Consider the following 24,447-nt stretch of genomic DNA (forward strand, 5'->3'; position numbering starts at 1 on the left):
TTGTAGCACCTACACATATTCTTCTATGTGCTCACTCTGATAGCAGATATTTGCAACTTTCTTAGAGAGATTACCCTAAGCTGCACCTCATGTATCCTGGCCCAAACACACTCTTCTGATTTTGATCCCTCAGTAGACAGTCTATGTCTCCTCAGCAGTATCGAGGTTCATTCTCTCACTGCTCCCTACTTCCAATTATGCCTTGAAAGGTTTAGTGAAGCAGCTGGAAGCTGTTGTATAGTCAGCTGGCATTTCCCTGAACATTCCTATATTTACAACTTTCATTACACTGAGGTGAAAAAAGCCGCGGGATAGCAATATACACGTGTACAGATGGTGGTAGTATGTGTACACAAGATATAAAAGGGCAGCACATTGGCAACACATGGGATATTCCATTTCAGAAATTGTTAGGTATTCAACATTCTGAGATCCACAGTGACAAGGGTGTGCTGGGAATACCAAATTTCAGGCATTACCTCTCGCCATGGAATGCGCAGTGCCTGACTTCACTTAATGACCTAGAGCAGTGGTCTTTGCTCAGAGCTGTCACTGTTAACAGACTAGTAACACTGTGTGAAATAATCACAGAAATAAATACGGGATATACAACAAATATATCTGTTAGGATATCCCATGAAATTTTGTCTTTATGGGCTACGGCAGGAGATCACAGATGTGAGTGCCACTGCTAACAGCATATCACCTACAGTGGCTCTCCTGGGTTTGTGACCATACCGGTTGGACTCTAGATGGCTGGATAATCATGGTTTGGTTAGATGAGTCCCAATTTCAGATGGTAAGAGCTGATGGTAAGTTTTGAGTGTGGTGCAGAGGCTACGAAGTTGTCAATTTGGCAATGTGCAAGCTGGTGCCAGCTCCATAATGGTGTGGGCTGTGTTTATATGAAATGGACATGGTCCTCAAAGCCCAACTGAACTGATCATTGACTGGAAATGGTTACATGCAGCTAATTGGAGGGCATTCACAGCTGTTCATGGACTTCATATTCCCAAACAGCAATGGAATTTTTATGGATTGTAATGTGCCATGTCACAGGGCCGTAGTTGTTCCTGACTGGTTTGAAGAACATTCAGGAGAATTCAAGCAAATGATTTGGTCACCCAGATCTCCTGACATGAATTCCATCAAACATTTATGAGACATAACTGAGACATCAGCTTGTGCACAAAATCATGCACCAGCAACACTTTTGCTATTATGGATTGCTATAAAACCAGCATGCCTCAGTATTCTTGCATCGGACTCCCAACAACTTGTTGAGTCTATGCCACATTGAGTTGCTGCCCTACCGTGGGCAAAAGGATGTCCAGCATGATACCAGGAGGCTGTTGTCAGCTCAGTCTATATTAGTGCAGGATTCTAGAGTTCCTAAAGGTTCCCAGTTATTTCCAGTTTTTAACCTGTATGCTTCTGCTGCCGCCTCAAAAGGTGTAATGGAGGCACGTCCAGCATGGTTTCTACCCCAGTAGTGGGTGTGCTGTTAATTCAATCTGTTACAGGCAAGCATGCCAGTCTCTGCACCTCGCCAAGCTCCTTAGCAGCTACTCCTTGTTCTACTTTATTCCACCACAGTGTAGCTGCATAAACTATCATAGGTCTTATCACAGAGGTGTAGATCCAGTGAATGTTCTTTGCACTAAGACCCCAGTTTTTTTCCACAGGCCCTTCAGTGCACATAAGGGCATATTTTGCCTTTGAACAAACATTCTTAATGTCCATCCTGGTTTTGCATCCAGGATTAACCCAAGGTACTTCACTAGCTTCTCTACTGACAGAAATTCATTGAAAAGGCTAAGATTCTAGCAAATGTCCTGGATATGCTCCCTCATGAACAGTGCTACAACAGTTTTCCTGGGACTAATTCTTAGATCCTGTTATACGCCCTCCCCCCCCCCCCCCCCCCCCTTTCCCGTGTCCCACACTCCTCTCTCAGCCCCTTGCCACTATGACTACTACATTTTGTAGAGGATCAATCATAATGTCTGGTACATTGCAGAACAAATAAATGTTGTTTAATTGTGATGAATGATTTGATTTTTATTTGGTCCTGTTGATTACATATTACACAAGTAGTGTACAGTTTGTGTGGAACAGGACATGTCAAGTGAAATAATATGGTATTACTTTAGCAAATTAAGCATCAATAAATAAACTACTTTATTTATTTTATAATAACACTGGTTGCATGTTTAAGTGAATGCTTAAGAGTGTCCAGTACATGAAAGTACACACCTATATCCTAATGACACAAATAGATACACATTTTCTCATCATAAGTTAAAACACAAAAATTTGTCTCCACGGCATAAGTAAATATGTAATATTTTTTTCATTTAAGTGTTTGTTTTTCACTAAGTAGTTTCCCCAATTTTTACACTAAAAGATTTCTTATAACTCTATGAATCAATTTATTTTATGAAAAGTTTCATCTATGAGGAATGTTTTTAGTTGCCTATTGAATATCTGCAATTATTAATTTCATATTTATGTTTATGGGTAACTTACTATATACTTTTATATGTAACTCAGTAATGTCCTTGCATAATTTCATGAGTGTTGCAGTGTGTCGGTGGAAATTTTTTACCTGTCTTGTGTCACAGGCATAAATTTCTCATTTCGTCTGAAATAATCCCCTGATGCCAGCTATAAACATCACCAATGAGTATATATGTTACTATAAGACTAAGGTGGGAAAATCCTAGAATTTACCTGTAGAACATAACATTTACCATCACAGTGTGGTACGAGTTCAAAATTTCTTGTGATATGCATAGCTTTCAATCCTCTACCAAAAGACATTGGTAAATTTTAGGATTTACCTATGCAAACTGGCCAAACCATAGTCATTAAAATTCACTTTAGCAATTATTGAAATAGTTCACATTCATTGTAAAATTACATCATTTAAATATTCTTGCATTCCATTGTGATTACAATGGAAAATGTTACATATTAAAACTGGTGAAAAATGTTATGGCTATACAAAAATGATAAAAAATGTTACCTTCTGAACGTTAGTTTTTGTTACAACAATTAGAATTACATAATATGGAAGATGATTTGCACACACGTTTTTTTAGTTCAACACTTTTTTTAAGCAACTGCACTTCTTGAACACTAGTTCCAATGAAAGTTACTTTTCCAGTCACTTCCTGGACACTAATTTCTTCTTTTCCTACTTCTTCGGCATTGTAAAAATTGTTCTTGCACTATGTAAATTGGTTCATAGTGTACAATGACTTCAATCTGCCAACTTTGGTACCAAGATGATAAAATCTGTCATCTTACTTATTTATGAGCATTGCTGTTATTAATTTTGCACCAATTTTTTCCCAGTCTACATGTGGTACTTTAATTCTCCCATTCTCTTCAACTGAAGATTTAGGAATTCTGTTAAATGAGGCCCCTTTCACTTTATTTGCTTGCATTCAATTTATTAATATTGGTGGAAGTTGTCAGAGTCTCACCACAACCATCAGTAAGTGCTGGTGTCTTGGTATTAACTCTCATAAAATCCTGTGTCTCTGGTGCTTCTTCGCCACCTGCAGCCACATGTTCTACCTGCGTTTCTTCTGATTTTGCATTTGATTCACTGGAAACAGGTCCTTGACAATTACTGCCCTTTTTTGAGAAGTAGTCATTATAGTGTTCAATATTGTTTACAAAGCTCTACACTTTTTATTAAATCACGTGGAATCACTGAGCTGACAATGCCCATTTTCACTGGAACACTAAATATTGCTTCATATGACCTGACCCCTTCATGATGTGTCCTATTTTTCACTGTTTGCACAAACCTTAACCCTGCAGATCATTTTGAAGTGTTATTTGTTTCTGTCCAAGTTTAAAACACACTTTCAATGTGTTGATGTGCTCTTTCAACTGATTCCTGAGACTGACTGTGCCTCAGCTTCCCATTGACTAACTTAATATGTTTCTACAATCCACATAAACTTTTAATGAGTTGGTTACAAAACAAGGAATGGGTCATTGACTAGTGTAAATAAGAACTTCGCCTATCAACCCCAGACCGAGCAGCAGTCATAATAGTAGAGCACAGCACAAGCTCAGGCTTCCAAGCTCAGCATAAAAAACAACAGCTGAATGGTGGTCAAAGATTGAATGCCAATGCAGTGCACTTCCAACCTCGCTGTGTGAAAAATAAACCTAAAGAGTGAAGATTCAGCCTGATGCAAACCGCAAATCAAAATAACCACAACCTACATAGTGAGAATAATTAGCAATTCTGCAGGAATAATCTGAATTGGCAACCACAAAATATTAACCAGCAATTGCTGAATATGAAGGACAGGAGAGAGCAATTGTCAGTGATTACGGATGTCACTGATGAACCTAGAACCCATCCATTAAACTAAAGATGACTGGATCATGCACTGGAGAAATGGTCGGTTGTGATGTAAGGGGCTCAGACAACAGAGTTGTTATGTTCCAATGCAATGATGGACAGGGACTAGTAGATGAATGGAAACTACCAGTCTTTCCTGTGTATAATTGTGAAGTTATAGGTGCAATCGGTACAAGGGCACAGAAGGTAAAGATACAGACTCTTATTGAATTAAGAATAGAAATGTAGCAACTTTATGCATGTGCCTTGTAATAAATAAATTAACAGAGGACTGTATTTTGGGTATTGAGAGTATTTGGGAGAAGGACATAAAATTCAACTTCTCTGCGGTCTGTGCCTCTTTTAAGATTGATGATGAGAATGTGTGTGTGTGTGTGTGTGTGTGTGTGTGTGTGTGTGTGTGTGTGTGTGGAGCTGATCAGAAAAGACTGTAGCCACAGAGGATGTCACAGAGTGATGTACTTTGGGCAAGTGAGACGCTGTTTGTTTACTCTTAGGACAGTGTATCTTTAACACGTTATATTGTATGTTCTGTGACAATGTAATTAAGTGTTGTTACACTGCGAATCGATGCTCTGCTGTGATTCATGACATAAAAATTTGGTGCCGAAACCCGGGAGCTTTAGATTTGCCCGAGACAATTTCCACAATTGCCGTTGTGAACCCCAAATTCTGGACGCACATCACGCGGCAATGCTACGAGAGGGCTTACTGCAGCAATTTGTCACACCACGCAACAAGCTCTTCGACGACAACCACCTGCATACACAGCTAAGTTCAATTGAATTATCACGCAACATGTTTTGTAGTGCCATTTGTAAAGGCGACTGATTACATTATTGCCGCTGTGTACTGCTATTGTAGCTGTTCGATTAGCGCTTTAACAAATTATCATATCCTACGCTACGCCTGTAGATTGTTTATAACTAGTGCTGTCATCTAGCGACCATCAATTGAACTACTTCGACTAGCAATCCAAAGATAACGGCCTATTAGGACCAGCTGATCGCTAGCCGACACTGCTTTAAACTTTGGAGTAATCGAACGGAATGGACAAACCAGAAGCACAATTACAGTCTCTAAAGACAAAACGCAAGAGAGAAAGAGCAAACATTATGCAACTCGTAGTGGAAGTTGCAAGGTTGTCAGACACATCGGAAATCGCGGATTATAAATATTACAATGACAGATTGGGAAGCGTTCTGAATTGCCCCGTTAAATTAGATGAGGATATTCACGAGATGTTAGACGACGACAAATACAATGAAGATGTTCTTAAATGCGAAGATTATATAGACACCACGAAACTCACAATTTCTTGATTGTCTCATGAAATAGAGAAACAGCTTGCGAAATCGGTAGCAGACATAACAATTCCCGACAATCCGCCGGTACAATCTGTAACAATGAGTGCTCCCACAGCTTCAGTAAAACTTCCGTCGATCAAGCTTGAGCCTTTTTCAGGTGATATCGAGACATGGGCACGATTCTGGGAGCAGTTTGAGTAGTCGGTTGACAACGTCCCGATGGTAACTACAATTAATAAACATATTTTTCTTCGCGGCTATCTCTCGGGAGAACCAAAGCAATTAGTGGACGGTATTGCGGTGACGGCCGAGACGTACGCAGAAACGAAGAGGATTCTCTGAGCGCGTTATGGCAACAAGGATCAAATAATTCAAGCCCACTTAGATTTTCTCAAAGCCATAAAACCAGTTCAGCTGTCCACCCCAGAGGAACTTAATACAACATTCATTGAATGCCAGCAACATATTCAAGCTCTCCAAGCACTTGGGGAAGATGTGAACGGATACGGCCAAGTCCTCACACCGAAAATTTTACGTGCTTTTCCTGATGACATATGCCGCCGCTGGATAATTCACGCCAAGCATACGGGAATATCCGAAGGGAACATTTTGCAACTGATGGAGCTTCTGAATGAGGAAGTCGACAGGGTGCTTACCATGCAGAAGCCAGCCCTTCTAGTAACCTTCCCACAGCGTCCTCACTTCACGTACACACAAAATCTAAAAGATCGACTCCTAAGGATACCAGCGAAAAGGAACCATTCTGCGTCTTTTGCGAATCTTGGTGTCATTGGGCGCAAGACTGTAAGGAGATCGTACGAGTTAATGATCGAATAGATAAATTGAAACTAGCAAACAGATGCTTTCTTTGTCTTCAACGTGGGCACAAAGTGTCAAATTGCAAAAAGAAAGAAAAGGCTTGATGTGTTAACTGTAAAAGACTGCATCATAAGTCCATTTGTGAGGAACGAAAGGATATTAGGGGTCCTGCGGGTCAGACAAACGTTACTTCTGTGGGAAAGGTATCTGTCGCTCCCCATGGACATACGTACCTCCAGACACCTCAAGTATGTGTCTCAGGACCTACAGGATTTAGCAGGACAACGCGATGTCTACTGGATGCAGGTAGTCAGTCCATCTTCATAGCAAAATCGCTGATTGATGATCTGAAACTGCAAACGGGAGACTGACAAGAACTAACCATTTGTTCCTTTGAATCAAACCCTACCCACCCAAGCCACCACAGGCTTGTTTTTTTAATATGAAGGGGCTTTGGCAGAATTCTTCAGTGCCACTTACTACCTTCGAAAGTACTCACATTATTTCTCACCAGCCTCCAGTTCCACAACATATAAAGAGTCTACCAGATACCCATAAGATTACGCTAGCAGATCCGAAAACCGATTCAATAGAAGATCTTCCCATGGGGATTCTTGTAGGAGGCGATTTTTACTGGAAGATAGTGAAGCACAATTCGCCCATACGCATCTCTGAAACCTTAGTGTTAGTTCCTTCTCTGTTTGGCTGGATGCTTAGTGGTAACAAGTCACAAGCCTGTGTGCATGCAACCGTAGTACATTTTGCTCAGACTGACCAATCTCCTCTGCACTCGGACAATGATTTCAGACGCTTTTGGGGCTTGGAAACTATAGGGATTACTGCCGATCAGTATCCACCTGTGAACAACAAGGATACAAGCCTTCTTGAAGAGTTTAGAGCATCTTTCTCTATAAAGGATAACCGAGCAGTGGTTACACTTCCCAAAAGGCAACATACAGTGCTTTCGAGTAACAGACCTATTGCGGAAAAATGATTCAAGCACTTTAGGGAAAGATTTTAATGTCAAGAGACCTTTAAACAAATGTATTTTGATCTTATGCTAGACTGCATTACAAAGGGGCAAGTAGAGGTCGCTCCCATCCCACTCTCAGCAAAGGAGCTATTTTATCTCCCTCATCATGCAGTGAGGAAGGAGAAATACGGAACCACTAAGTCGAGAATAGTCTTTGACGCCTCATCTCCAGAAAACAATGCACTTCCTCTGAATGAGGTATTAGAAGTAGGACCGAACCTATTACCAGAGATTCTGGAAATTTTGCTTTGTTTCCGACTATATTCTACGGCTATCGTCGCGGACATCACACAAGCTTTCCTTCAATTAACCTTGAACAAAAAGGACAAAGACTTGACCAGATTTTTCTGGTTCAAAATTAGCCAGGATCAGACAGGAAATCTTCAAACGACGGACGAACTAACACAATACCGTTTTAACAGACTCCCATTCGGCCTGGCCTGCTGTCAATTTTTACTTTCTGCAACACTAAGAGAACTAGACGACAAGTGTATGACAGCATTTCCCACCATAGCGCCACTTATAAACAAGACTGCATACATGGACAACTTTGTGATCTCAGTAGAAGGTGACAATTTGGTTATAACTATACTATGAACTTGTAACCCTAATGAAACTGATCAGTCTCCCCTTATCAAAATGGGCTACCAACTGTGAACAACTCCACACTATCTGGAGGGCAGAATGGCGAGAACTCCACACCCAGACTCAAGTTTTAGGTGTAGACTGGAACACCGCAGGTTACTATTTCAGTATCGATCCTAGTGAAATCATCAGGAGGTCGTCAGAAGAGCCAGCCACCAAATGACTCCTTTTAGAATGTACAGCTAAATTCTATGACCCACTCGGACTGTTTTCCCCTGTTTCTGTTCTTGGGGAATTGCTATTTCAGGACACACGGTGCCGAGGAATTGGCTGGGATGAACTTATGCCCTGGGACTTAGGGGCACGTGGCGCACTTGGATATCTAGCTTACCTTCATTGTCACATATATGTGTCCCTAGATGGATAGGTACTGCCCATGGAAGAGACTCTCAGCTGCATGTATTCTGTGACGCCTCGGAAAAGGCATATGGAGCAGCTTTGTACATTCGTACTGTCTTAGATGATGACATTGTAACCCATTTAGTCTGTAGCAAGAACAGACTTGTTCCTATTAAGAAGGTGACATTGCCTCAACTCAATCTTTTAGTGGCAGTAGCTGGGACCAGACTATTGTGTTACTTTTGCCGCGCAACGGACTTTAACACTGCCCATGCCATATTGTGGACGGATTCTACAATAACACTAAGTTGGATTCGCTGTGATCCTAATAGATGGAAGACCTTCATTTGTAATCGCGTAACTGAGATACAAACACACACGACTCTCACGCAATGGAAACACTGCCTAGGACCAGACAATCCTGCTGACCACCTCTCATGTGGACTCCTCGGCTACCAAATGAATTCTCTGGATATTTGGTGGCATGGGCCGCTTTGGCTTACACGCCCTCCTGAATGCTGGCCAAACGATACTCCAGTGATGGTACGACTTCCTCCCAAAGAAAAGAGGAAGAAAACCCAGAGCCAAGTTTTGTCGATATCTACGCCAACCAGCCTTTTGAACTTACTTAAATTCAGCTCATACTGGAAGCTCATTCGTATCACATCATGGACTCTCCGATTCCTACAGAACGTTCATCAGAAGAATAAATCTTCAGGAGAACTTACAGCCACTGAATTATCAGCTGCCAAAATGTATTGGATTTGTGTGGGCCAGAGAGTTTCCTTCCCCAGCGAATTACATGCACTTCAGAATAACGCACCACTGCCAAGAGAGCCAAAAATCGCACGATACAATCCTTTCCCAGAAGATGGACTGATACGTCTAGGAGGTCGACTGCTGTGCACTAGCCTAAATAGGGAACAAAAACATCCTGTACTCCTTGACGGTTCCCACCACTTCACAGAATTGGTTATTCGAGAGACACATATCCGCCGCCTCCATCACGTTGGTGTTCGTTCTGTATTATCCGAACTGCAAACCGAATTTTGGATCCTTAGAGCTCGTCTGGCTAACAAAAGAATCCTACACTCATGCCTCGCATGCAACATCTTGAAGAATCCACGAGGGCAACAGATCGAAGCACCGCTGCCACCTGAATGAGTTTCACCTGCCAAACCATTTGCTGTAACCGGAATAGACTTTGTTGGCCTACTATTCATCAAAGTGGGGAGGGAAACACACAAGTCATGTATTACTCTTTTCACATGTGCCACCACACGAGCTGTACACCTCGAACTCTGTACAGACTTGTCAATGGACAAGTTTCTTATGGCACTTCAGCGATTCACCGGAAGACGCGGACTACCCCACACAATATATACAGATAACGCGAAAACATTCCCCGCGACGAATATGGAACTAGCCCAACTTTGGAAGGCATTAACTACCACAAAAACTTATCAGTTCCTCGCCCACCATGGTATTACTTGGAAATTCATTGTCTCCCAGGCGGCTTGGCGGGGAGGATGGTGGGAAAGAATGGTGGGCACTATAAAGCGTTGCCTACGGAAGGTATTGGGAACACCACCTTTATCAGTACTGAAGCCACGGTGAACTCCTTGCCCATCACACCAGGAGATGATTGTGATGCACTCACACCTTCCCACTTTTTGACGGGAGAAAAACTTATGACTATTCCAATGGGACCAGAGCCCTCAGCGAACACGAATTTAACAAAGGAATTCCGATTGAGACAGCAACTCTGTGACAGTTTTTGGAACCGTTGGGTTAAAGAATACCTACTGGAGCTCAGGAACTACCATGAAGTTACACACCCATCGGGACGAGTCATCCCCTTTCGCCCTGGTGACATCGTGCTGATCCAAGAGGACCTTCATCCATGACATATGTGGAAGAAGGCCAGGATAGAAAAGGTACTACCAGGAAGAGACAGCAGGGTAAGGACGATAATACTCCAGACACCAGAAGGTCACATCATTAGTCATCCTGTGCAGCTGGCCGTACCTTTGGAGGTCTACCAGGGTGGGGAGGATGTCACAGAGTGATGTACTTTGTGCAAGTGAGACACTGTTTGTTTACTCTTAGGACAGTGTATCTTTGACACATTGTATTGTATGTTCTGTGACAATGTAATAAAGTGTTGTTAGACTGTGAATCGCTGCTCTGCTGTGATTCACGACAGAGGACGTTGTCGGGATTCAATAATTAAGCTTGTAAGGTGTTTCAAGAAGAATCAGAAATCAAATTCAGAAGAGGTTTATCAAGTATGGGCATTAACTGATGTTATATCTCAAAAGGTGTCTGAATTGAACTGTTTGGATTATCAGTAGTGAAAACAACTGCAAACTTACTGCAGCAGAATATCAATGTCTTTGGTGAAAAACTGGGTATAGTGAAAGGCTATGTGTGTAATTCAGAAGTGTACCAAAGTTTTTATACTGTACCTTGGTGATTTTGCCAATCTGTCAATGAAGAATTGCAAAGAATTTTGGATTGGAAGTTGACTGAGCCATCCAAATAGCATACTGTAGTCCTTTATTGGTTGTCCCTAAACCAGAGTGACATGTCCACACTCATCGAGAAAATATCAATGAGCTTATACAGAAGTTTAATGGCATGAAATTCTTTTCAACTTGTGATCTCAGAAGTTCTTACTGGCAGATAATGCTGAGTCCTGAATCGAGGAAATACACAGCATTTGTTTATGCAGGGAGAAGCTATCATTTTAAGGTTCTTCCATTTGGTCTAAATGTTAGCTCTGGTGTGTTTATCCAGGCACTGGATGCTGTTTTAGGACCTGAACTGCATAGTCACCTTATGCTTTTTGTCAATGATATTCTCATTGCTACATCTTCTTGGGAAGAACACATTAACCTCTTGGCCAGATTCATAAATTCATTTAGTAAAGCAGGTGTGACAGCTAACCTGCAAAAATCTCATTTTCCACTCAAATGAATCCATTTCCTCACACATATAATAGACAATAAGGGATTAATGCTTGATTCAGCTAAGATGAGTGCCATCACGTATTTTCTCACGCAATTAAAAAGAAGCAGTTAAGATCTTTCATAGGAATGATGACCTTCTATAGATGATTTTTATACAAACAGGTGATTAATGCAGAGGCCTTACACCAGCTTCTATGATAAAATGTACTGTGGAAGTGGACAAATGACTGTGAAGTTACATTCCAGCTTATCAACGACACTTTTGCAGATGCAAAACTGTTTCACCACCCAGATATGACTTTGGAGTTTGGTTTGATGATTCAATCATCGAGTGTTGGTTTAGGTTGCTGTTTGTTTCAAATCAAGGAAATCAATAATCAGCCAACATTCTGTCCCATAGCTTACGCAAGTAGCGTGTTACCATATTGTGAGTGCTCCTATACAATCAAAGAATTGGAAGCTTTGGCGGTTGTGTGGGGATTTTGAAAATTCCACTATTACTTGTTTGGAGCACGCACTACCATGTACTGCGATCATCAAGCTGTCACATTCTTGCAGCAATGCAAACTACTTCATCCTCGTCTATCACACTGGTCATTGGTTTCACAAGAATATAATTTCAGAGTTGTATACATAAAATGACAACATAACCAGATTACAGATGCTTTACCCAGGCTACCTGAAGGTTTGGAGAACATTAGCACTGTGGAAGATGAGGAGAAGCAACATAGGATCTTGTTGATGAAAGATTTGGAATCCAGGAGATATTATTTACACACGTGTAGTAACCATCTGTCCTCCAGCAATTTTGAATAAACTGAGTCAGCCAGACCAAGGGCAGCTCCAAAGATTTTTCAAAGTAATTGATAATGTTTTATTCTACAGAAGGTCTGATACTTCAGGTGTGTGTTTGTATACCAGAAGATTATGTGGAGAGGCACATACTGCACACTGACTATGTTTGGGGACATTTTGGCGTACTTAAATGTGCAAGCAAAATAGGTAGCTATTGTTATTTTTCAAATATCAGAGGAAGTGTTTGGCAGGTTTTGGAGAAATGCAAAGTTTGTAAGCGGACTAAGCCTTGTAACAAAGGTACACAAGATGAGATGCACTCAATCATTCCACATAAGCCCTTAGATCTGGTCTCTGAAATAGGATCTTGTGGGAAGAAAAAATTCATGATGCTTACCTCAACATGAAAGCGAAAGCTCTTATTAGAAAGAAGAGACACGACAAATGATTAAAGAGAAGACAATATTATAATGTTGGAGATTTGGCAATATTGAGATCTCATTCAAGATCTTCCCTTTTGGAGAAGTGGACCAAGAAGTGGCAAAGAATATACCATGGACCATATGTTATTATAAAACTGCCACATCCAGGTGCATATCTGTTGGCATACTCAAAGACATTGAAAATAAAGGGTGTGTACCCTCATAAGGATTTTAAAATGTTCTATAAATAATTCTGTGTATTTCTTTTTATATGTATGCCATGATCTGTGTAACTATACGATCTGTAAATACACACATCAAAAAAAGTATTGCATCATCCAGTTCCAGAACTCCTGAAGATAGATGTTGACTGTGGATATTGTAACACAGACACAGCCCCTTTGACTGTTCAGAGATGTCACTAAAAAGGCTCAAAGACGTAAAGAACCATCCATGAGCAGCGCCTATTGGATGGAGAGGGTCCGACAGCCGATCAGTTCCAATCATTCCACCAGGAAGGAGGTACACGGCTCGTGTTGTCTGTAGTTCAACCATGCTTAGATGGTCAATACCATGGTTTGATCACATTCACATTGTTACTTTGTGCCAGGAAGGGTTCTCAACAAAGGAAGTGTCCAGACATTGGAAAGTGAACCAAAGGGAATTTGTTTGGACATGGAGGAGATACAGAGAGACAGGAACTATTGACGGCATGCCTCGCTCAGAAGCCCAAGGGCTACTACTGCCGTGGATGACTGCTATCTACATATTACAGCTCGGGAGGAACCCTGACAGCAATGCCATCATGTTGAATAATGCTTTCTGTGCAGCCACAGGATGTCGTGTCGTGACTCAAACTGTGCGCAATATGATGCATCATGTGCAACTTCACTCCCAATGTCCATGGCGAGGTCCATCTTTGCAACCACGACACCAGGCAGTGTGGTACAGATGGGCCCAACAACATGCTGAATGGACCACTCAGTATTGGCATCACGTTCTCTTCACTGATGAGTGTCGCATGTGCCTTCAACCAGACCATCATTGAAGACATGTCTGGAGGCAAACCAGTCAGGCTGAACGCCTTAGACACCCTGTCCAACGAGTGCAGCAAGGTGGGGGTTCCCTGCTGTTTTGGTGTGGCATTCTGTGGGGTAATGGCTGTAATGGCTGTATGATACGGGAATGCCATTCTCCGACCGATAGTGCAACCATATCAGGAGCATACTGACGAGGCATTCATCTTCATGGACAACAATTCGCGCCCCCATCATGCATGTCTTGTGAATGACTTCCTTTGGGATAATAACATCACTCACCTAGAATGACTAGCATGTTCTCCAGACATGAACCGATCAAACATGCCGGGGATAGATTGAAAAGGACTGTTTATGGATGACGTGACCCACCAACCACACTCTGAGGGACCTATGCCAAATCGTCGTTAAGGAGTGGGACAATTTGGACCAACAGTGCCTCGCTGAACTTGTGGATAGTACGCCACAGCAAATATAGGAATGCATCAATCCAAGAAGATGTTCTACTGGGTATTAGAGATACCGGTGTGTCAAACAATCTGGACCATCACCTCTGAAGGTCTTGCTGTATGGTGGTACAACATGCAATGTGTGGTTTTCGTAAGCAATAAAAATGGCGGAAATGATGTTTATGTTGATCTCTATTCCAATTTTCTATACAGGTTTCGGAACTCTCGGAACCAAGGTGACACAAAACTTTTTTTGATGTGTGTAGTAGTTATGTAATTTGTTTCTTATGCTATGTGTTGATAATATGCCACCATTGTGTGCCATGAAGTTGTGTTCTAAAATGAGTGAACTTTAGTTATGGTTAATTTTTTTGCAAGATTCTGATTTTGTGTCTTGGTGTTAAGTGAGTTTCATGGACTCTTTTGTCTGAATAGAGTATCCTATCTCTTTTCCTGTTCTTTTGTCCTTTATTTCTTTTAACCTTCAGATCGCTAGACAATTTTTTTTTCTGTGCTGCTCAGGTTATAAGTGCATGCGCCCCCTCCCAACCACCCACCCACACACACACACACACACACACACACACGCACACACACGCACACACACACACACACACACACACACACACACACACACACACACACACACAGAGAGAGAGAGAGAGAGAGAGAGAGAGAGAGAGAGAGAGAGGCCTGTGTCCGGTCTGACAAAGAAACTTCAATGGAAGTGTTGCCAATTGACAGTGATGTTGTTGTTTTTGTGGTGTTAGGCACACTAGTGTTACTATGCAAAGACAGAGATTTATCTTGCTAAACTGCTAGTACACATGTGACTGTTTACACCAATCTTCTCTGAAGATTTCTGGTGTTATTTTTGAATGTAATTGTGAATACTCTGGACAACGTATCTGGTGTTGCGAAGACATATCAGCATACATTGCTTTCACCGTGCTGTGACCTTTTTTTTGGATTGCTGGTCACTCTGAGTGCAAGTACAAACACAAACCAAAGCGGACTGTTTATACACAGGTGCGAGTTGGGTAGAGTTGAATTCAGATAGGCGCTGCAGTTTGCCTTTTTCTCCTTGCTCATTCTTTTGTACCTTGTTGCATGTCATGAGAACTTCTATCTTGGTGCTGTGAGGCCTTAGCAGTTCCATACCAGCCTCCAGTCCTTCACTAACAGCTTCGCATCTAACCAACTGACTAGCCATCACCACCAACCACCACCATTCCACCCTGATGTATTGCACCTTCTCACCATCCTGCTGTATCATCAGCATTGTACTGTCAACATCGTACCATTATCACCACATCACCGACAATAATATCCATAATCTTGCGTTGTGTCAATAACTCCATTTTCAAAGATTTTAAACAGTTCTGTAAACATTTAAATGATTTTCTGTACATATATTTTTTTTGTCATGCTGAAAACCAACATGTTTGATCCAAAATTCTGCCGTTTTGCTAAATAAGATAATTACAACCAGTCTGGTTTTGATCTTGGGTATCCTCTGCCAACCATACCCGAGAAATTTAGTATGATTATTTATGCCAGCCGGTAATGAGAGTTGCCAAGAAATCTAATGATTTAATTTCTATGTGGTCACACAAAATATTTTTATAAATTAGAAAGAAATTTTTGACCAAGAGGAGCCATGTAATGTCCCTATGAAATGTAATATGATTGTAATAATCCATATGCGAGTACCATAGACAATGTGCTACCATAATTTTATAGGACAATGCTTTTTGCTCTGATGACAATGCTCTCTGCAGAAAAAAAGAGCATCTATGTTTTCTTGTAATTGCTGGAGATAAGTTTTGAATATAGAAGTAATCTGAAGTGCACAGGTCAACATGTAATCGCGATTATCAAGAATAAAAATTGAATTTATGGAAAAAAGAAGGTAAATACCATTTATGAACCTTTATTCAATGTTGGATCCTTGGACCTTCATAAAAACTATTTGTGTTTTTAGCAATACAGTGAATAGTGATTTCTGCGTGAATTAACTATACTGGGTGAATCTGCTACTATCATGGTCTCAACGATGTGCAATATTTCGGCATCAGCTTATATGTTTAAGATGTTCCCTTAGCAACCAGTTTGTCAGTCAGAAGATATCTTACTGCCACTATAGGTCAAGCTTATCATTCTGAAAGTGTTTCCAGAAGCAAAAATCTTATGGCAACTGAGAATACAGTAGCTGCTAAGGGAGGTGGTGCCTTCATCCCGAGTTGTAGCGCTTTTCTGCGACTTTTGCCAGGCATTCTCTGAGAACTGGAGAAGGATAAACCTCTGACTGCCAACTCATCCTCTACCTAACCCATTCTCTCGTTACAGCAGCCATGAAGCAAATACATTCATCTACTGTCTCGTTACAGCACCCATGAAGAAAATACATTCATCTACTGTTTAGTTTTTTCACAGATTGTATTAGACAGGTAAAAACTTGCACTGAATGCATCTAGGTATAAAAATTCAAAATAGAGTTGTTTAATGCAGTACCTGTCTTATCTTTGTCAAAGACAGAAGTCAAAGAGCAAGTTAATTAACTAATTTCTTTTGTTATACGACATAGCAGTTCACATTTTAAGTATTTTTTCTAACGTAATTTCACTGCTATGTTTGTGCTAGTCCTCTGTTCTATATACAGCTTCCTCTTTTTGGCACATGATACTTTAATATCAATTGTTAACCACTATTTCCTTCAACTACACACTGGTTTGAATTTGATTAGTCTTTGGGGCAAACAGGCTTCAAAATGTTTGAGAAATAAGTTTAGGAATGAACTGAATTACTTTTAATTGAATTAACTATGGGTTCTTGTTGAAACATTGTAAATTAACCAAACATTAAAACAGTGTTGGTTCGTTAGTTAACCGATTTTCTCATTTTATGTGTCTGTTTCGTAAACTTCCTCCCATTGTTCCTGATTTAAACTATTTCTAAACAAAGTAGCAGATTCAGTACTTATTGTTCTAACATGTTTTACTTATTGTGACCATTTACTGTTTTTCTACTGGCAGATTGTAAGTTGTCATTTGACCATCACAATCAGACAGATGATTTATTACAGCCTGTGTTTTTATTTTACTGTAACATATGGGGTCAAGGAACAGATTATAAGTTATTGAGATTTGCTGTGCCCTTCACTCTTGTTCAGAACTACATAACTGAAAGTAGTTTGAAAATGGACAATAATAATTCCAGCTGTTTATGACTGTTATTATTTGAAAGGAAATTAATGTCCCAATCGCCACATACTATTATCTTAATGCTATTCTTATAAAGTTTTGTAACAACTGATTTTAGCCAAGAGAGGAACTTCTGAGTGTTCCCCACGGGTGCCCTGTAGACTACTGAGTTTTTAGTTCTTATTTGATGCCACAGCATTCAGTTTGCTGTTCAATACAGTACTGATTTACATCTGTGACTTGTGCCTAAGAGTATTGTGCCTGTAAATTGCCATCCCCATATCTTTCACAGATCCTACATTACTAAGAACAACTTTTATAGCTATTCAAATGTTTCTGATTAATTTCTGTAGTTTGTAGATGTTGTTGAGTTAAGCAGAGCACATAAGCAATAGTTTCATCTGATCCAACTGTTTCTTGAAGAAAAAGCAGCAGCTGTTCTTTTTTATTTAAAATATTTCTTATATTTCAATGAAATATTTTTATGCAATGCAGATTATCTATTTTATTTCTGACAGATTCATTAATGTTACACTGACATGAGCTAAATTATTATCGAAATGTGCAACATTTACTCTGAAACTTTCTCTTCTCCTTAGCCAAAAAATTCTTCTCCAAGTGTTAACTATTACTGGAATATGTTGGTGTGGTCATGTGGGAGCTAGCCATTTAAAAATGAGTTTCTCTTTTTTGTAGTAGTATTGTGTGTGAGATAAAATGATTCCAAAGATTGTTCTGACTAGTTTTTGTTTTACAAACTTTTTTCCAAGGCCATTCAAATGAAGACCATGTGTGGTACTAAATCTTTGACCAACACCAATGAATTCCAGAGCTTTTATGTTTATAAACCATTTGCATCTACTCAAGAGCTGTTGATTTGTAGCACTGATCTTCTGGTTTACACATCACCAAGTCATACCAGTGCAAAATGTTTACAGGTACAACTTTTGTGTGGCCTAGACAACACAAGCTGTTAGTTTTTTAGTTCTTGGCAGGCTACTGACATTTTATTCTTGTTGTTGTTGTTGTGGTCTTCAGTCCTGAGACTGGTTTGATGCAGCTCTCCATGCTACTGATTTTATTCATATACATGTCATTTGAGCTGCCAAATAGACCAATGAAATCCTTAAATATCAAATTACCATTTTCCTCCACATGAACATGCTTTCTTATTTGCGACAGGGGTGCATCAGCTTCGACTGTTGTGATTATTGGCAAGAATCACAAGCTTCCCCAGGCCACAACAGTCCAAATCATATTAGTGGATATTTTGAGGGACAGCATGACAAAGAATCTGAATATGTTCACTTTGAGTTTTAGAAGCAATAGTATTTCTGAGAAGTGTTACTGCAGCACACAGGATTTGAGTATTCGCAGTATGATGTACCAAAGCACCATCATCAATGATGTCACCAAGTACTTCAAGTCTTGTTTGTTGACAGGATATTTGTGGACCTCTTTAAGATAATAGTACTTTGTAAGGTTGTTGTTTCTTTTCAGTGAGGAGTCTATCTTTGCATATTGAATGTGAAATTTTGTCTCACACTTTACACTAAGAATATCACTTTTAGCAGTTTTCCAGCATTTCCCCACAAGTCCTAGTATCAATATCTAATCATAGTTCACTATAGCTTTTCTTATCACATTCACTATTTTGTTTCATGAGTTTGCCATATTTATGGGGTATGTCCACAAAATAAGTTTTGTTTGGTTATTTAGAACAAATGTGTACAGATACAGAAAAAAAATATTTATTGTACAAAAATCTACAGCTGCTGAACTACTTTTCTACATAGCTTCCGAAATTTTGTAGGCACTTGTCATAGCATGGCACAAGTTTTTGTCTGCCTTCTTCATAAAAGTTTTCTGCCTGTGTATTCGACCATGTGGCAACACGTTCCTTCAGCTCATCATTATCATTGAAATGTTGACCACCAAGGACAGATTTTAGGTGTAAGAAGAGATGAAAGTTGCTAGGAGTAAGGTCCGTGCTGTACGGAGGGTGATCAAAAGCGTCCCAGTGAAATTCCCATAAGTATTGTTTGGTCACATTCACCATGTGAGGACAGGCATTATCATGGAAAAAACACCACCTTTTGACAGTAATCCTCGGCGCCTGTTCTGTATTGCGTGGTGCAATTTCTTAATGGCCTCGCAGCAACCATGTGCATCGATTGTTTGGCCTTGTGGTGAGAAATCAATCAGCAAAATGCCTTTTCTGTCCCAAAAATGGTGAACATGACTTTTCAAGGTGTCAAGATTTGCTTAGGTTTAACCTTCATTGGGGATGAAGTGTGCTTACATTCCATTGATTGCCGTTTTGTTTCAGGGGTGTCGTACACCAAAAATGAGCAAAGTTTTCGAAATTTCAGTCTTTCAGTATCAATTTCATTAATTAGTGATTGTGAGATCTACAGAACTTCCAAAGCAAGGGTACTAAGTGTAAACTTGTGGTTGTGCTTAATCTTCTCTTCAATTGTGTGAACCAGTTCATCAGGAACCAAAGACGGGCATCCACTTCATTCTTCATTGTGCACTTGATTACGTCCTTCATTGAACAGTCTGACCCAACTTATAACCATTGAATCACTCATAGTATTTTGCCCATAAACCTCGCAAATTTGCTGATGAATTTCCTTTGATTTAACTTTCTTTGCATTTAGAAAACGAATGACAGATCTGATTACACACGTGGCGGCATTTTGGATTACAGCTGACATTATAAAGAAGCACTACAAAGCACATGTCGGCTGCAGAGATCTGAAAATGGCGTACATATGTTCTCCTTGAGTCAGAGTAACTGTCGCACATGTTCAGAACTGCAATCATAGCACTGATAGAAATAGAAACTGAACTTGCTTTGTGGATGATCCTCGTATATTTTGACACATGCAACTTTTCTAACAGCATGGCCATAGTTTTAACTTTGCAGTCCTTCTTTAGTGTTTTATCGAGACCATATTTATTATCCCTTTTGCAGCATCATAGCTCTCATTTTAGATTTACTTTCATGCACATGAGAAGATACACACTTTATGCACGTTATACCCTTACCCTTTATGGCACATGTCTTGGGGCACCAAAATTTCATCATCCGCTATTATGATTTGTACAATGGTGTACTTGCTCCCTGTGCAATATTGTTTTCACAGTTTTGTGACACCATACTACTTCTTCAGAAACTATTTGACAGTGAAAATTTTTTACACATTAAGTACTTTTTATATTTTCTGGCTGCATTTTTTCCGGGAATTAACATTTTTGCAATTTGCGCTCCGTATGTCTGTCACCATAATGTAGTCAAAACACAGTATATTGTATTCTGTTTTGTGAAGCATACAAATGTAAGCTGTAAAGGTTAAAATAAAAAGGTGTCGGAGTGCTGCATGTTTTTAATGTTTTTATGTAGGTATCCAACTAAGTTTGTGAGAACATTTTGTCCATCCTTGGAAAACAATAACTATCATAAAATATTTAAGTCCATTTAATTTTGTCCACTTTTGACAGGCACACCATTAGAGCTGCCTACTTTGGATATTTCAATTAATTAATGATTGATAATATTACATCCTGAAGTGACTCCTCCCCAGAAAACAAATTATTATTGATCCATCGGAGTCACCAGAATTACAAGCACCATTCATATGCGTTATCCTGCAGGAATCTCAACTAATAGCGGCAAAATCATATGACTGCACAACACTACATATTTTACTATAATGTGTGTCTCGTTGGAAATAATAACAGCAGTTTCATAGCCATAATGTAGAACAAAACCATGGTCTATAAACTAAACTGAAACAACTATATTGCTGGAGATTAAAACTGAAGAAAAGAACTGCTTCTCCTAAATGCTGGGAGTGTGGGAAAAACTGGAGTACCATGCAAGAAAAATGAAGAACTTACGCTGAGAACCACATTTTAACTATAGTTTAGTATGCAATATATAATTTTTAATGTGCATAACTGATCACAGTATTTTGTCTTCTAAAAATGTTTATACTACTTCACTGTTTATTGCACGTGACAGAACAAAACTACTACTTACATCACTGATCCCACTGCTGTCTGTGCCTCAGGTGGATCTGAATTATAAAACACCTTCTTCAATGCTTCAAGAACAGTTACCCCATCTGTGAAAACTCTGTATGTAAGCAAAAAGGTGTTTAGAAAATCTATGGATAGGAATCTGAGATCAGTTAAACGCTCCAATAGTCTCTCAGGTGTAGCATACCGGATCTGTGGTACCTATAAACATTTGATGAAACACAATACAGAATTAGCATTCTTCCTAATTAATACTATGAGACAACTAACCAGTTTACACACATACATATATAATACTTTCAAAGAAAAGTGAAATGGGAGTGTGTAATTATAAATATTCAGTAGTAATGCAAGACAGACTGATGGGAAGTTACACAAATGTTGGTAGCTTACTGAATATAACACACATGCAGTGAAACTCAGCAACTAAGCACTTTGAAACTGTGATGGTATGTTGCTCCTATAAACATTTAGCCTGGATATTTAAAACTGAACCTGTTATTTTAGTTAGACAGTTAATTTCATATTTCATAAATAATTACCAAGATTTTAATTGAAATATAGAAAAAGTCAGTTTCCAGGCATCACACACATGATTTAAAACTTTGCGGCTGAATAAAACTATGTTGTGGAGCAAGACTCGAACCTGGGACCTTTGTCTTCAAGGGCAAATGCTCGACCAGCTAAGCTACCCAAGCACAACTCAGAACTGTCCTCGAAGCTTTATTTTCAACAGTATCTCATCTCCAACTTTCCAAACTTCACAGAATCTCTCATGCAATATCCTTTCTTCAAGTAGTGCTAGTCTTGCAAGATCTGCAGGATATCTTTTATAACCTTTTGAAGATAGGAGATGAGATACTGGCGGAAGCAAAGCTGTGAGAATGGGTTGTGAGTCATGCTTGTGTAGCTCAATCATTAGAGAACTTTGTGGCTGAATAAAACTATGTGCTGGACCAAGACTTGAACCTGGGACCTTTGTCTTCACGGGAAAGAGAACTTGCTCATGAAAGGCAAAGGTCTCAATTTTGAGTCTCAGTCCAACACTCAGTTTTAATCTACCTGAAAGTTTCATATCAGTGAATGCTTTGCTGCAGAGTGAAAATCCCATTCTCCACATATCATTTGTTTGTGTACATCGCCACATGCAAAGCAATCGTAGATTGCAGTATAACCTGGATTTTATGTTCCCGGCATTAACGTTTTCCTACTATTTATGACATTTTTTATTATTCCTGTCAAATTTCCTATGTCCATATTGTTAATTTGCGCCCAATTTTGCATCAACATAATTATAATTTTCCCATGATTTACACATTATGAAAAATATTTATGGAGAATAAAATTACACTGATCATGCAGTAGTGTTAACAAATATTACGTGGTTAAGCTTATTGACACCAGTGCACTCTACACAATGGATTTGAACCGGTAAATGTGTAAAATTTGGAACAATTAATGCTGTATCTCTTGCCATTGCCTAGCTCTTCTTGGTGTAGTGGCTGTTGGGAGTAACTAGGTTCCCAGAATGAAATTCCCACTCCGCAGCGGCATGTAAGCTGATAGGAAACTTCCTGGCAGATTAAAACTGTGTGTAGGACTGAGACTCAAACTCAGGACCTTTGTTTTTCACGGGTATAGCACTAGCCCGCGAAAGGCAAAAGTCCCGAGTTAGAGTCTCGGTTTGGCACGCTGTTTTAATCTTCCAGGAAGTTCCAGTAACTAGGTTCATTGGAATAAAGATATCATGACCAATAACAACCATTTCCAAACTGTCTCTACTGCACAAATGTAGTTTCGTCATTGTTGCGATCATCGTGATATGTTTGTCAAACCATATGTAGCGTGTTTCGGTGTTTGGCCACTTGTAGTAATAGTTGACATCATCATTCACTTTGGATTGCTCAAATGTTTTTAGTTTAAACACAGTGCCAGTTACATTTTTTTAATGCTGAACACAACATGTTTCAAGAATTTATTCTCATTGTCTAGTGCAGTATTTATGTATGTATATTTTGTGATATTACACAAATAGTGAGTGAGAGTTTGTGTGTGTGTGTGTGTGTGTGTGTGTGTGTGTGTGTGTGTGTGTGTGTGTGTGTGTGTGTGTGCGCGCGCGCACGCGCGCTTTTCCACATAACTGAGTAGACATAGTACCCAATAATCTAAAAAACAACACTACAGTGGAAGAGACACAAAATAACACATATTCAAACACCACACAAAATACTTATGTACATATTTTCACTTGAGAAATAGAAAAAATTCTCAAAACATATCATGTCAAGCATGAAAAAATATGTCTCTAGTGCAGTACTTCATTATTTAAATAATGAATGGCAGCTGCAAGCTGTCATAATAAATTAAGAGAAACCAGAGTTTGCACAGAAATATTTAATTGTTCATTTTTCCCACGTGTTATTCGAGAGTGAAATGGTAGAGAAGTAGGCACTTCATTGTGAATTGCAGAGTAATAATCAGGTAGATGTAGCTGTGATGTAGATGTCTCCATTGACGCCAGGCAAAAACACGTGCCAACGGACCAATAATTTGGTACACACATGCCCCCCCTCCCCCTCCTCCCACCCCCTCCCAATGGTAGGAGTTGAAGCACATCTCACCTTAGTGTGACAGGGATCACACTTCCTAACTGACAGCCCATCTGTAGCTAAGAGAACAACGGCATCACATACTGAAAAATGGTGAGGGAGAGTAAAATAGTTACACAAAAGATCAGGAATGCTGCCAGGATGCCTGTCCAGCCAATGGAGGAGTGCAAACTAGTTATGCAAAGGATCAGAACCTCTTTCTGGAGGTTTGTACAGCCAACCACACTAAACAAGGTGAACAACTTGACACAAAACTATACTGGCACCGACAGCAGCTGCATTTGAAGAGTCTGTATTAGGAGACCCTTTTAACCCTTTCACTGTATGTTGCGCCTTAACATCTAAGTGAAAATGAAGGACTGCCTCCTGATCAAAAGTAG

General features: G+C 39.8%; 1 protein-coding gene across 1 annotated transcript in view; it reads right to left on the reverse strand.

The window, feature by feature from the left end:
• LOC126281292 (ras-specific guanine nucleotide-releasing factor 2-like) overlaps nt 1-24,447 on the reverse strand; it is a 1,771,818-nt gene that overhangs the window by 546,245 nt on the left and 1,201,126 nt on the right. The window contains exon 14 of the mRNA XM_049980119.1: nt 21,460-21,659. Within this exon, the coding sequence (XP_049836076.1) occupies nt 21,460-21,659 (200 nt within the window). The remainder of the gene's footprint in view (nt 1-21,459; nt 21,660-24,447) is intronic.

The sequence above is a fragment of the Schistocerca gregaria genome, chromosome 7 (assembly GCF_023897955.1).
Source record: "Schistocerca gregaria isolate iqSchGreg1 chromosome 7, iqSchGreg1.2, whole genome shotgun sequence".
Lineage (NCBI taxonomy): Eukaryota > Metazoa > Arthropoda > Insecta > Orthoptera > Acrididae > Schistocerca > Schistocerca gregaria.